Source organism: Sinocyclocheilus grahami, unplaced genomic scaffold (assembly GCF_001515645.1).
Source record: "Sinocyclocheilus grahami isolate Dianchi unplaced genomic scaffold, SAMN03320097.WGS_v1.1 scaffold116.1, whole genome shotgun sequence".
NCBI classification, from domain to species: Eukaryota; Metazoa; Chordata; class Actinopteri; order Cypriniformes; family Cyprinidae; genus Sinocyclocheilus; species Sinocyclocheilus grahami.
Genome location: NW_015505295.1, coordinates 1208403 through 1224181, shown reverse-complemented (window position 1 = coordinate 1224181; position 15779 = coordinate 1208403). Strand labels below are relative to the sequence as shown.

Genomic DNA, 15779 nt, shown 5'->3' with positions numbered 1-15779 from the left:
TTTGCGACCTTAGGGAGCATGATGGATTGTAGCGTGGTAGAAGACTAGTTAGGTACGCAGGAGCTAACCCATTAAGGGCCTTATAGGCAAGTAATATTTTATAACTGATACGGAACTTAAGTTTGAGCTCCGTCAAGTTAATTCTTTATTGTCTATTTTTCATCTTAAAATATATTTTATACACCATCATTTTCATTTCTATAACGTGTAAATATATCCCCTATCGTATTCTACAACAATAACTATCAGAGCGCCTTGTTATAACTAGTTCTATTTTGATTTCCCGAGTCTGCTATTAGCATATAGCCTGTTAGCATCGCCAGCGTGGTTGCCGCTAATCTCGCTTACATTGCTAATACTCTATTCACACATATTACCATTATTTTACTCACTGTTACTTGCTTTAATGGCGGATGTGTGTCTACCTTTGAGTGCAGGTGAGGACACGTTCGAGCTGCATTCGGTGAAGCTCGAGCTGGAGGCTGTGGAGAAGCAGATCTGCAACCTGGTGGAGAGGCAGACCCAGCTGAGAGAGCGGAGAGAAAGAATCCTGGAAACATCCCGGGCTGACGCTCACAAGTCCGGGGTAAGTATACAGCACGCTGCTAACTCTCCCACCACCTCTACTCCGTGTGTTTCTCTGCACAGGCCCCATAAACCCCGGACGTGATCTTCCCAGATGTCCTTCCCTCTGGCGCCGGGACACCATGGACCCTGGGTGCACCCGCAGCGAAAGACGCGAGCCAGGTTCCGGGCGACGACCTCTCCCTCTCCGCCGCCTCCGGTCTTCAAGATCTCCACCTGGAACCGCTTCGCTCCCCTCCGCGAGACGGAACGCGACGCTGTGATCATCGGAGACTCCATCGTCCGGCACGTCCGTGCTACGTTAGCTGAAGGTAAAGTGCACACCCACTGTTTCCCTGGTGCTTGTGTTCTCGATGTTTCTGCTCAGATACCCGCGATCCTGAAGGGCGACGAGAGCACCGGAACGGTCGTGCTTCACGCGGGGGTTAACGACGGTGCACAGCACATCGCCCACGACGACGATCATCGTGTCAGGACCGCTTCCCACGTATCGACGAGGACACAAAAGGTTCAGTAGACTTTTTGCTTTAAACGAATGGTTATTGTCATGGTGTAAAGAACAGAAACTGCTCTTTGTTAATAATTGGAATCTTTTCTGGGAGCGTCCTAGGCCTGCACCCCAGCAGAGTCGGAGCGGAAGTCCTGTCGGACAACATCTCCAGGACGATATGCACCATATGACTAGTAAGTCAAATCTCAAATAACTGCCCTGATGACTTTTGTTCTACCCACTTAAATGATAGAAGTACTTGCGCTGTACAATCTATAAAGACTGTGTCTGTTCCCCGAATAGTGAGGTCAAAATATAAATTTAATGCAGGATCTAGAAAAAATCTGATCGTGATTAAACCAGAAAAATGTAAAATAAATGAACAAAAACAATTTTAAAGTCTGGGCTCCTAAACATTAGATCACTCGTGCAGGACACCGGCCCTCCAGGACCGAGTTTGGGCACCCCTGATCTATATCATTCTATTGTTCTGTCTTTCTATCAGTGTTGTTATTGGTTACTAAAAATATTAAAGCAATTAAAATAATAGATGGATGGATATATTTAAAAATAAATATGTATTATGCATAGCCTATATAAATACACTCCCTGCATGTATATAAGAAAAATATGTTACGTTTATATATTAAATATATTTATATATAATATAAATTATATGAATATAAATATGTACATGTAAATATGTTCAAAATATTTAATGTTTGTGTGTATTTATATATACATAATAAACATACACAGTACACAAAAATATTATGTAAATAAAAAAAAATATTTTGGATGCGATTAATTAATTGACAGCACTAAATAAAACTTATACAACTTATAATTAAAACTTAGATATATAGTTGAAAATATTTTTAAAAAGCTCATTCAAAATATTAATAAATACTATTATGTAAATAATACTAAAATTACAGTGATCTATATGTACATTACATGATTATATTTGTTTGGATTGATGTATCTTGATATAATTTCACTTATTTGCTTGTTGAAATATTAGATTATTGTATATTAGAATATTTTAGAAATATTGCAATATTATTATGTATTACAACATATTAGAAATACTACAGCAGTCAATCATGGCCGCTTATAAGAGCATAAGTCATTTGTTTCCTTAGGGAGAGGAGGATGTTGGGAAATGTTAAAGTCCATGACTAAACGAGATACAACCTGGGCTTTTGCATGAAGTAAAGGCATACAAAATCAGAATATGATTTTGAATGGTCTTTTGAGAAATGACAAAATGGTCCAGCAAATAGCAAAATGACCAAATGGTCCAGCAAATAGCAACTATTTTGGCCAGAGCTAAACATGCATGAGACATCTGAAAGTACCTGGCATGGATTATCAGTGTTGCAAGAAACAAAAGAATAGCCAAATGAAAAGATTGTGCAATGCTGTGCACTGGCACAAAACAGGGCCCGAGATCTATTTAACAGGATAGTTACCCAAAAGATGCCAATTCTGCCATTATTTGCTCACTTTCATGTCACTGCAAACCAGAGTGGCTTTTGTGTTCAACAGAAGAACGAAAATCAAAAGAAACAAGAAGTAAATGATAACAGAATTTTTATTTTTGGTTGAACTGTCTTTTTAAGAAGAGTAAAGTATATGTGTTTTGGAGGATTACAGCTACAGATCATGCCACAGAAGTTCATCTATGGGCAAGGTTTAAATTAGCCTCATTAGTATCCATTCCTGGACTTAATGCTACACTGTCCGACCAATGCTCCTGCCTCCGGATATCTGGCTGCCTGGGCTTCAGACTCTTATATCACATATGTCAGACAAAAGACAATGCCAGCAGAAGCTGTCTAGGCACTCACAGCGTTTAACTTAGTGTGGGCGAAACCTGTCTATATGTATTTTTATTTAGCTGTTCTGAAAAAGGTCAAGCTTCAGTGGTCTCTTCTGCTTTTTGTGGGGGAGAGAAAAAGGTGCTTACTTTAATGCCAAAAAAAAGTAGATTTTGTGTCAGATTTTGTTTAAGGAAACTTTTATACAGGTATTTCTGTTCAAGTAACTTTGTCAGCTTGGAAAAAGATATAGGACATTGTGACAATTTATAAAAGTCTCCATTCACAGATTAAATTTTGCCCAGGGCTAAAGGTCACTGTTGACATTGATTCTCCTCTTAATACCTTTTATAGTCCAGGAATCTGTTTCTTGGAAACAAAACCTTGGCATCAAGAATAAGGTTTTATAACATTTCTCCCTAGAGTATATTTCATTTCTATATATGTCAGAATATTACAGTTTTATATGTACACACAGGGTGTATGGAGTGTATATCCATTCACATCATCTTTATGTAACAATGTAAATTTGTGCCAACATCCAACTGTAGGATGCATCGTTTCAGCAGTCTATCCCCTCTCTCTGTGTTTGATAAATGTGAGCAGTGTGTATAAAAGAAAAGAAAAATCAGTTCCCTGTAACATTTTCAGAAAAGTTAAACTTTATGATGCCAAGACCAGGACAAGACCCAAGAAATAAACACGTTACAGCAAGCTTACAGTGGCTCCATTCCAAAACCTAGTGAAATGCTTATAGAGCCAGCATCCTAACCTCATAAATGACCGATATGGAATGCCTTACAGGACAAAGAGCAGGACAAACGTCTCACAAAAAGCACTCCTCTAGTAAAGTACACAGAAATCAGAAACTATTGTTTTTATTAACTGCCTTTATAATCTTGATATATATATATACAGTATATATATATATATATATATATATATATATATATATATATATATATCAAGATTATATATATATATATATGCTGTACATCATAAACCAATGCCAAGGCCCTGATAGATTCCCATAAACAAACAAACACTGACTAGTTGACATCAGGAACCTGATTCATTTGCTTTATGTTTTGCAATATTGAATGCTCATGAGGAAGTTGCTGTCTGTGTTGGTGAATATGTTATTGCTTCCTTACCTGTCCTGTCTGCCTTACCGGTTAGGACATACAGCTGTTGCAAACATCACATACCTCACTTTCAGGACCAAACTGGATTGAACTAAGACTAAAGGTGGTACGACAATCCGACGAGATCCTGATGGATATGCGTCAATGCAGCTGTTTCAGAGCAGTGAGGAAAGCTAGAGTGTGTTTATGCAATGCGCAAATGAGTCTATGATACTGGGAATTTTTCATTATATCATGCCATTTTGGCAGTAAAGTAAAACAAATAGAACTTATAGATCTCAAAATAAAATTTAAGACTGCATGCAAAACAAAAATATTGTGAATATGAACAATGACCATTTGTTTCTTGGTTTATGTATTTGTTTTACCATTTTTTTTTATAAATTATATAGATCTACAACACTATCAAATCAAGTCCAATTAGAGGCAACATTTTATAAAACTAAAGAGGAGGCTTGAAAGGGAACTGACACATCATAAAACATGATTTAAGAGTACACATCAAAAAGGAAAGAAAGAAGGAGCGGTGAAAGAAACACTGACACGTGAATTAAGGGGTTTACACAAGTTTATTGGTTAGGTCATGTATAAGACCAAATGTAAATATTGTACATTTTAACTATACCTTTGACATATTGACACAGCATTACAGCTGAACCTGAAAAAAATCTAAAGGTGCCCTGGAAAAAAGCTTACCAGTATCGAAATTAAAAGATTAAAGATCTTGCCTGTTGTTGGTGGGTTGAGTAGATGTTGGGTTTGTCTCATTATTAAAAGGAGAGATAGAGGAGACTTGAGCCCCACGATTTGCTCCATGAGAGGTGCTTGAATTATGCATTAGCATTCAGCAGAAGTAACTGCTGTTTTGACAAGAGTGCTAAAACGCCTGCTGGCTCTTCTTGAATCTGTCAACAGACAGTGTGTATTGTGCAATACACAGACAAGAGTGTGTATGTGATAGTGAGCAAGTGGGACTACATTGAAGATGCGAGATGCACACTAGACATTTACTAGAATAAAAATAATTTCCTAAATAAGCACGGACAGCAAACAGCAGGGTTTTTTTTTACATTACATTATCTCGGAATCCGAATATGCATACTTATAGCTATAGTATGCAAAAAGCAGCATGTCTTGGATATTCGAATACACAGTGTTTTAACACCAAGATGGCCGGCATGTATGTAAAAATGTACTTCCATGTTTAAGAACTGCATCCAATTCAGTACATATTCTGAAAGTATATGCTAATCACTTCGTATGATTTTATATTAGGAGCATGTCATTTGTTTGACTTTTCTCTGTAGGAGGTTAATCAATTGTGTGTATTAAGCTGATTCATCAAATAGCCTATCAATTGTATAAACTACAGAGAACAAATGAAGACAGACCCAATTGGATTGAATAAAGACGAGTCTAACTTGCATTTCGATTCTATGTGAAAGTGTCAATGGCTTGTTCTTTATATAAAAACTTTGTTGATTGGAGAAGATGAAAGCATTTATACCCTACGTGTTAAAGGGGGGCCTTTTACGAAACCTTTAACACTTCAGTTTGCTCGCATAATCCATTCACAACGCGATGTCCTTTGACTGGCCGGTAAACTACAGAGAACAAATGAAGACAGACCCAATTGGATTGAATAAAGACTAGTCTAACTTGCATTTCGATTCTATGTGAAAGTGTCAATGGCTTGTTCTTTATATAAAAACTTTGTTGATTGGAGAAGATGAAAGCATTTATACCCTACGTGTTAAAGGGGGGCCTTTTACGAAACCTTTAACACTTCAGTTTGCTCGCATAATCCATTCACAACGCGATGTCCTTTGAGGGAATCGATACAAAACGTTTATTTTTAATCACATGATGTTCCATAACCATGTTGGATTTCTAAGAATAGTTCCTATTCGCATTTATTCGGAAAATATGTTAACAATCAATTCCCCAACCTCAGTATGAACTACAATGCATCTGTAGAGGGCGATCGACTGCTTCTCCGTTGAGAGGAAGGACGCCTGTGTGCTGATTGGCTGTTGGAGCGTTGGGGGCGTGGCTTTTGCGGGGGTCTTTGAACAAAACCAAAATGCGACGCGAAGAAAGTTTAAATTCAGTACTGTCCAGAGAGATAACAGTCACGGATCTCTTGATTTATTGTCAATCTTTGAAACGCTTAGTACTAACAGCATATTACCCACTCAAAAACAGCTTAGAACTACACGGCTTTAGAAGAAACTTTACCTATAACTGGTTAATTTCTTCATTTGGATTGAATCACAGAGACTCTGTAATGGATCTGATGTGGCTTTTATACATCGCAGCGAGTATCTGCGCTTTGCTCGCCTCTGCTGAGAGACACACTGTTTTCTGGAATAGTACCAACCCTAAGTAAGTCTATTATTTATTCTATTTTTTTACCATTCTTTTCTTCTCCATTAAAATTAATAGTGTGATAATGATTATAATATAATTTACTTTACGCTGCTAGTTATTAGTACGTTTTTGCCAACTCTAGCATCATGGGGGTTTTTTCATGGTTGAAGTAAATTATTACAACTTTGTTCTCTTTGTGTGAATGTTTCTTTGCATCTTGATGCGGGTTTTATTTTATGGTCGGAGTTGGAGACTCGTGCTTGTTTACATTGTGGCTGCTTTTTGACATTGTGATGTTGTTACATCTTTACCTGTAACCGATTGCATAATTCAGACACTCTTATTGCGTCATAATCTGTCTACTACCCATCACTGAATGTTTGTTTACCTGTATTTGTACATGTGATGCGCAAATCTGCCTCTTAAGAAGAAGTGATGCTTGCTAGGTGTGTGCATGCTCGTTCTCGTACATATCTTAGCAGGAATAGTTGTAGTTATGGTTATGACCATATTAATATAATGTAAGCCCAACAGCGGTCCTGCCATATGGTGCTGTTAATTCATGTTGAGAAACCCCAAAGGGCTGAATAGAAAAATATGAGGAAATTGAATAATAAATACGAGGATTTGTTGAAATAGGTGTTGAATGTTGAGTGACTTTTCCGACTGAAACGCGCAGAGCAGAAAACTCGGCAGACGCGAACGAATCAATTCTGGATCTTTATAATGATTCAGTTGAACCGACTCACCGAACGCTTGCGATTGACTGAAAGGAAGAACTTTGTTTCAGGGGTGCTACTGCGATGTAAGGTGGTACAAGGTACAATTATTTTTTCGAGCATGTGGGAAATGTTATATAGCAAAACATAAACTGTAGCGCATGTAAATAAATACAGGAGTATTTAACTACAAAAAAAATGTTTACATTTGTGTGTGGACTTCTGAGAATAGTTTTGACTGATAATACAAAATAGGGCTACTTTAATAAAATAATTTAAAAAAAAAAAACATTTAAACCGGTTCACTGAAATTAACTGATTCCTTCAAATGAATCAAATGTATCAAAGCTAAACCTGACAAATACAAGGTAGGATCATACTAAGTTATGAGTATTACTAGTAAGAACAGTTGGTGTTAATGATGGCAGTCCTGGCCTAATGGTTAGAGAGTCGGACTTGTAACCCAAAGGTTGTGGGTTTGTGTCTCAGGTCCGAATAACCACTCCCTCACCTGAAGAATAACCTCTTCAGGTGAGACCCTTGAGCAAGGCACAGAACCCAACCTCAACTGCTCCCCGGGTGCCGCAGCAATATGGCTGCCCACTGTTCCGGGCGTGTGTTCACAGTGTGTGTGTGTGTGTGTGTTCACTGCTGTGTGTGTGCACTTGGATGGGTTAAATGCAGAGCACAAATTCCGAGTATGGGTCACCATACTTGGCCACACGTCACGTCACTTCACTTCACTTCAAAACTGATGAAACAGAGCATACACACACTTAATCTTTCCCTCTTTCTATATCTCTCTTTCTCTCTGTGATCTAATCCTGTTTTCATAGAAAATACTAGAGGGGCTGGGGGGATGCTTTATTCTGCACTTCTTTCTTTCTGCATTTTCCTGCACTTCTCTTTCTTTCTTTCTTTCTTTGCACAATACTTTTTGCATTTCTTTCTTTCTGCAGTTCTGTCTGCATTTCTTTCTTTTAATTAATTTCACAAATGAAATATAGTCCATGAAGTGTAATAATGAGGTTGCATTTATGCATTGATTTCTGTGATACACATGGTCGACTGTGTGTGTGTGTGTGTGTGTTTGGGTGTGCATAAGTCTATAGTCCATGAAGTGTAATAATGAGGTTGCATTTATGCATTGATTTCTGTGATACACATGATCGACTGTGTGTGTGTGTGTGTGTTTGGGTGTGCATAAGTTTTGGGGGACGGTTGACTTCAGGGTCGACAGACCATTGCAGCTGAGCTTGTTTTTTTTTCAGCACGAGAGGTGATTCTGAGTTAGGTCATGTAAGTGTGCATGTCTGAATTTGTTGGTGCGTGTTCTTGTTGTGCTTGCAGCTGCTTGCTGAAACACATGTGTTGCAGTGTTACTCGCAGTCAATAGTTGATCAACTGGAAGGTGTGAGCTGATTAAGGAGTGTCCTGGTGAGCAGTTGTAATCCAACCCTTGTTTATGATTTACTGACTCACTCATATATTTATTAACTAAACTTCCCCTACTAAAGTCTCTATTCACTCCAGTTTTCTCCATGTTTAACCATTTGGAAGAACCACTAGTAATAGTTCACCCAAAATTAAAAAGTAAATTAGTTATTCACCCTCATGTTGTTGAAACCAGAAAGCAGTGCACCATTAACAAACAGCTATATTCCAAGACTTGATAGTTTTGTGTGAGGAACAGACTGAGTCATTATTCACTGAAAATGTTGACATCCACCCTAGCTTTCTTTTCATGAAAGTTCATGAGACTCACACAAAGTCCAATTCATGAACGAATCATTCAAGTGGAACTTTTTCAATGAATTGTTTAATCCAGTTCAGAAAACTGTTCTGACAGATTCCTTCATAAATCTCATACTTACCGACTCTATGATCTGGTTTGTCTCTCGAGCCACTGCATGAAAGTTAGGAAATTTGGAATATAGCACATATGAATCAGTTTTATTATCTTGTATTTATGCTTTTCGAAAGCCAACATTTATTGTAATTGTACAGCAGCTTGCCCACTATTTACTATTTCTCCTTTTATGTTCCACATAAGGGGGAAAAAAAGTTTTGTTTTTGGAACAGCATGAGAGTGAGTAAATGATGACTGAACTTGGGTGAGCTAATCTTTTAATATCACTTATGGACAGTGTTGGGGAAAGTTACTTTTAAAAGTAATGCATTACAATATTGCTTTACTCCATAAAAAAGTAACTAATTACGTTACTTAGTTACTTTTTATAGAAAGTAATGCGTTACGTTACTTTTGCGTTACTTTTTAAATCTGGACAGGGCTTGCTTGTTTGTTTTTAAAATAAAAAGTAATTTTTTTTTGCAAATATAAAAGCCTTTTCACACCAAAAGTGAAATGTATACGCCTCAGGCTGAAGGGAAAGTAAAATTACAGTAGAATGCAGAAGAAGAAATTTCAACACACTTCAGCAATAAAAAAGACACACAAATGTTTGTCTAGAGTAATATTTGCTTGTTAGTTTGGTTGAACTGGATCATCGAAGGTCAGAAGCAAAAACATTGGTTAATAGAATGGGATTAAATACATAAAGGATATCTGTGCTGTTTAACATTGAATTATTGCAGGTTTGCGTCATAGTCTGAGTTGCATTATTTTTATTCATTTTGAAGAATAATATTTGAGTGAGATGAATTAATGCATATTCATATTTATTTTAGAACTACAGTAACATCTTCTGATTTCTCTCAACATGGGGACAGGAGAGCTGTCAATCAATAAATTGGAAAAAAAAAAGTAACTTGCGTTACTTATTTGAAAAAGTAACTCAGATATTCTCTTGTCAATTAAAAAATAATGCATTACTTTACTAGTTACTTGAAAAAAGTAATCTGATTACGTAACTCACGTTACTTGTAATGCGTTACCCCCAACACTGCTTATGGATTCTAAAACGTTTCTGTAATTGTTGCTGTTGTTATTTTATCAGCACTCAAAGACTGATAGAGATTTCTTCTCTTTCTGTATCTTTCTGCTCTTTCTTTGGCCTCTCTCTCCTACCTGTCCTTCCCAAACCTCCTTCCTCTGGCTGTGTGCCCCGTACCGCATGGTTAACTGGCACAAAGTTCAACCTCTCCTCTGCTCTTTTTTCGTTAACTCTTTCCCTCGATCGTTTCGCTCTGCCCCTATCCCATCAGTACCCCAAAACTCTCCGACCTCCTCACATTTTTGTTTCTTCCCCGCTTGTCCGCGATCACCCCATTGTGTTACTGTTTCACCCTGCAAAAAGGCCTTTTACATGGTTTAATTCAGCCAGAAATGGGGCTTTCTTGGTTTGTCCCATTCACTGATGTTTTTTTTCTTCTTCTATGGAACAGGGCTTTTTTTGCTTGTGGGGTTTTGCCAGCTAAGTGTTTTTTGTTATACGTTCCAGCCAAATTAGCACGCTCCCACAGCAGATCTGCAGTGGAACAAAACCAGGGGCTAGTGTGACCAATTGCAGGCCAGAGTTCACAGCCGAAATGAAGTGGCATTCATGCGGTGTGTCTGTCACTGTGTGTGTCTGTAAATGCGTGCGGAGAGGAGAAGTGGAGATAGAAACCGGTGATAAAGTGCCGTTTTGCTTTTGTCTACATGTCACTTAGCATTAAACTCATCAGATCTGTGTGTGTGCGTGTTCGCTGACAGTGAGAGAGTGAGTGATGAAGTGCCATTCACTCACTGTAGTCTGTCACTCTCTCTGGTGGTCTTCAAATAGGGAGGCCGCCACTCGAGCCCACCTCTCTCCCGATCTCCCATCTGGCTTCTCCCTCGTTCCCTCTACCTTTTATCTCAGCCATACACGCCAGTGCTTTTCATCCTTTTATTCAGTTCCTGTCCTTATTTCCTTTCCCTCTGTGAAAGAAGGAAGAAAAAGAGGTGTTGAATGTTTTTTCCTTGCCTTTCTTTATCGGGTTTGGCAGCCATTACCACCAGAGACTGTCTCGCTCCCCTTTTCTCCTCCCTTTCACCTTCTCCATGCCCATTCCGTCCATTCCCTGAATCTGAATTCTGGCGATATCTGCAGAATTCAAATAGCCGTCATTCACAAAGCTCTACAGATTCCCACCCATTGAGAGTTTGTTTTCTGGCTGGTTTAGTACACATTTCCATTTAATGGGTTAGTTCACCCAAAAATTAAAATTGGCCTCCTGTCGTTCTAAATTCCTAAGACTTTCATTCATCTTTAAAATAGAAATTAAGATCAAGCAAGTGCCATATTTGATGAACTCTATGTATGTTCGTCAATCAATGTTTATGTGTGAATAAAAGCCTAAATTAAATCTGTTCATCACATAAAGCACTCAAAATAAACAGCTTGATTAATTATGTTGACTTTTTTTTTTACTTTTTGAAGCCTAAAAATGTTGAGTAATTTTACTTCCTAAATGGAAGGACAGAAATCTTCATATTCCATAAAAATTGTCTTTACTTGTGTTTCGAAGATAAACAGAAGTCATATGGATTTAGAACGACTATCTCTTTTTTACATTTTTAAGATATATAAACCCATTCCACAGAATTGACCTCTTCATTGCCTCCATCCCTTTTCCAGATTGTAATCAGCTCTTAAACTTTCATCTTCTGAATAGAATTTGGCTCTTTTTTGCCGATTGCTGACCCATGATAATCTTCTCCAGCAGTCCTTATTCATTTAAGCTCCTACATACAGTCCCTATTGGCCTGAAGTGTTTTCTTTATATAATGTGTGAAATATGTGATATTTGTTGAATCCTGAGAGATTTACCATATTGCGATTTCCAGACATGAGTGAGAAAGTGAACTCTGGCTAAAGGTTGAGGAGACGGCCTTTTCCCTCGTCAAGCGTGAGTTTCCTGGCCAAGTGTTTTCCCGGGAAAATGGCACATCCTGCGTGTACAATAAACAATACCTTTCTCACACACTTGCGCACGCAAGCGGCCCACTTCTTACACAAGTCTCAGATACACACTTCCTTGTACGCACGCATACTCTGTAAATTATTATTCACATGAGTTAAAGGGCTTAAGAAAGTGATCATTTTGTCTACGGCTCACTATAGGGGGATAAATACGTGCCTATGCGCCCGTCTCGCGTTTGTCACTCATTGCTTCAATCGCACTTTGTTTCAAAGATGATTTGTTCATTACACCTTCAATAACGAAGTTATCTTTCTGTTTTATCATACCGCTGCTGTCACAGTCTTCAACTCCCTCAGAATTCCCAGAATTGTTTCTTCATTCCTTTCCCCCCCTTTCACCTCCGTTTTAACATCTTTGATGTTTAATCAGTTCCTCTCATATTTAAGAACACAGATCGATCTTTTAACAGGTATTTAACAGCACTTTACAATCACACGCTAAGTATTTGTCGGGGATGTGCTGTTAAGTTTGTGTAAGTGTATTTGTTGTCTTAGGATCTTGTTGTCACAGTCTTAACCCCATGTGGTTTTGTCTCCGCACTCTTGTTGTTTGTACTGTTCTTGAATGGATGAAGGTCTATTCCCACGACGCATTGCACGCTTTTTATTACGGGACGTGCAAGAGGCCACTCCCCCTGTAGGATGCCTAATTCCTAAACAATGCTAGGAACTACTGAAGCCATTTTCATAGCGATATGAGTCGCCTTGTGTAATTCTCATTTCCCTTCACACCGAGTGCTCCCATGTTTCTTATTTATGTAATTCATTTATCTTTGAGAGAACATCAGATCTGAGCAGAGGCGGTTGGTACAGTTGACCGGTCGGGTCTGTAATTAGTTTGACAGATTGGACAAACAAGGTATTAGATGGCTAATTCCTAAATCAGCTTTTAAGACGCTGTATAAATTAAGAGTTTAAAATGTAGCTCTTGATATTATACACATCTTAGATTGTCTTAATTTTAAAAATTTAAAAAGGGACACAAACATTGCATTTCTGAGTAGATCTTTATCACACACCACCATTTCTTCACAAATGAGGAATGAGTTCAGTCATTTGAGAAAGCAAATCTGACAACTTGATCAATGGTGCTGAGAGACAAAAGATTGAGCGATTGAAGGGAAAGAAAAAGATTGATGGGGATAAGATGTATGTAAACAAGATATATTGAAAAACCCCGGTGTGGCATATTGTCACGAATGGGGGAACCGGTCTGATTTGGTTGCCATGGCAATCGCAAAGGGCCAGAGTTAGTGTCCACAAGCGTAGGTCACTAACCGACATGCCTCGAATTCCGGCGAGATGCTCTCTGATTGGTTTAGAATGCCTTGGGGCGGGGCTACCGGGAGAATGAATGGGGGATCAAACAGGCTTATTGAGTGCTGAGAGACGAACCGAAAGAGTGGACAGAGATGGATGGATTGAAGAAAAGATGAAAGAGCGGGTCTGGTCCGAGTCAGGGCGAGGACAAGTGCCCGTTCTGGTTTATCAAAAGATTCCTCGCTTTTTTCCATTCTTTGCATTCTTTATCTCTCTTACACCTGCACAGAACAAAAGCTTCTTTTTTTTTTTTGTGAAATATAGGCAAAATCTTCCTTTCCAGGCTGAACCACCTCACCAATTCCTTTCCCTTTTTCCTTCTATCGCTCTCTTTCTGTCTCCCTCCAGCCTTTGTTGCATTTCCAACCGAACCACTCCACTGTAACGCTCCAACTGTGTTTCAGAACAATAAAAGAGCTTGCTATGGGCACCTTATCTCTCTCTCTTTTTGCTTGCATTAAACTGAATGAGGCCCCTGGCCCCTCGGCAACCTAGGCCGGGTAATCCCGGAGCACAGAGCACCCAATGATCCTGCCGCACTGCATTCCGAACCAGTCACCCGGAACAACGCCGCCTGCATTAGCGCTGAATTAAAACGACAGGGGCTAATGACATAGTCGTTTTAACCAGCGAACGCAGGTGTGCGGGCGAGAGTGAAAGATGGATATTTAAACAGGAGCAGGGTCAGAATTTCATTGATTACCGCTTAGACTGTAGTATCAGGTGTTGAAAGTTACAAAAGATCACAGATCGAATGACAGGGATGTTGGCGGACCTATTGTTGGAGCGTGTGTGTGTGTGTATGTGTTGGGCATTTAAATACCTCAGATCTTCCCTTTTAAACAGGTGAATGTGGGAAGAATGTTAACTTTTTCTAGTTTAGTCTAGTATTAACCAACTTCCCTGCATCTGTGTGTGTAAGTGTGTGTCTGCACTGCTGACTCCAAGTATTTCCTCACCCTCTCACCCCCCGCTGATCATCCCCCCTTTCTCTGAGCTCCGACATTCCAGCAAGTGATAGAGTGTTGAAATGAGAGAGGGAGCGGGAGGAGAGACCAATTGATAGACAAACTTAGAGGAGCTAAAAAAGAACAACAAAACTTTGAACTAAAGATTAAGAGACCTGAGATTAACCCAGTTGCCCATTTGGCATTAAGTCAATTCTTCCTACTGAGCGTTCCACTGATATTTACAGGAAGATGAGTTCAGGATGAAAAAATTTCAGCTATTCATATTTTACGGTAAGCACGGACATGACTCACAAGCACCCGTATTCTTTATCTGCCAGGTTTCAATGTTCATAAATCAAGCACAGAGTTCATTCATTCTCATTTTTATTTACTCAAATAAAAGAGATAAGGATGGAACTGAGGTGTAATTTTGTTTTATGTTAGTTTATTTTGATATTTTCTCTATATATATATACTATAAACTAATACTATACTATATATTAATAACTACTTATTTCTTTTTTACATATATTGGGGGGATTATTTTGTTTGTTATTACTACTTGTTTATTCCGTTTTCAGTATTATCTTTTATTTGATCAATTTATCACTGCTTTGACAATATAGTAATACTACTAAAATTATAATACTAATACAAAAAAATATAATGCTAATAAAGCATAGTCATTTGTGAGATTAAAACTGAGATGAAGAGAAAAAAATTTATATTTCTCTTATAAAAGGTCTCTTTGTTAAACCTTAACACCATTATGGAGCCTCGTCTGAAGCCTGAAACCAAAAAATCAGAGGACAAAACAGAAAGCATAAATGATTTAGGTTCATCTAAGGATGCTCAAGATAAAGTTTGGCCCAGTATGTGTGATGATGAATGATGCAAGAATGAGCAAATGGCACTACTGTATGAATAAAGGCATTGATAAAGTAACTGTAGCGTTTCAAAGGACACTGGCGCGGGGAGCACCCACTGACCCCTGTATTGAGACGGGGTCCATCCCCCACTGCTTTCTCCCACCCTCCCCACTGACTCCCAGCCCCCGGGGGCTGAGGGGGGAGCAGCATAATTGCCCCCCTCTGGGACCACTTTAATTCCAGTCTTTGTGTTTTAATTGCCCCCCTCCCGACCCCCTTTTGATGAACACATTGGGGCCATTCCACAAACAGATTTTAATCAGGGCTTTAACGGGGTGTGTGTGTGTGTGCTGGTGTGCCAAATGACTGCTCCCGAGCATCTGGTGACAGCAGTTAAAGAATGTGAGACATGTAAATTATTATTGGTGGTGAGGTATGTTTGCTTCATTCATCAAACAAAGATGCATCAGTGTGTGACTCCCATACTCAACCTCCAGAGAATTGAAGTGTGTGACTGGGAGTGCTAAGTTTGGCTTTATGTGTAGCTCTGTGTGTGTGTGTGTGTGTGTGTGTGTGTGTGTGTGTGTGTGTGTGTGTGTGT

The 15779-nt window shown here is 38.8% G+C and overlaps 1 protein-coding gene across 1 annotated transcript in view; it reads left to right on the top strand.

Annotated features, from left to right (window-relative positions):
• Window positions 1-6160: 6160 nt before the first annotated feature.
• The window catches only part of efna1a (ephrin-A1a), a 15344-nt gene continuing 5725 nt past the window's right edge, over window positions 6161-15779 (top strand). The window contains exon 1 of the mRNA XM_016277841.1: window positions 6161-6428. Coding sequence (XP_016133327.1) covers window positions 6331-6428 — 98 coding nt within the window. The 5' untranslated portion in view covers window positions 6161-6330. The remainder of the gene's footprint in view (window positions 6429-15779) is intronic.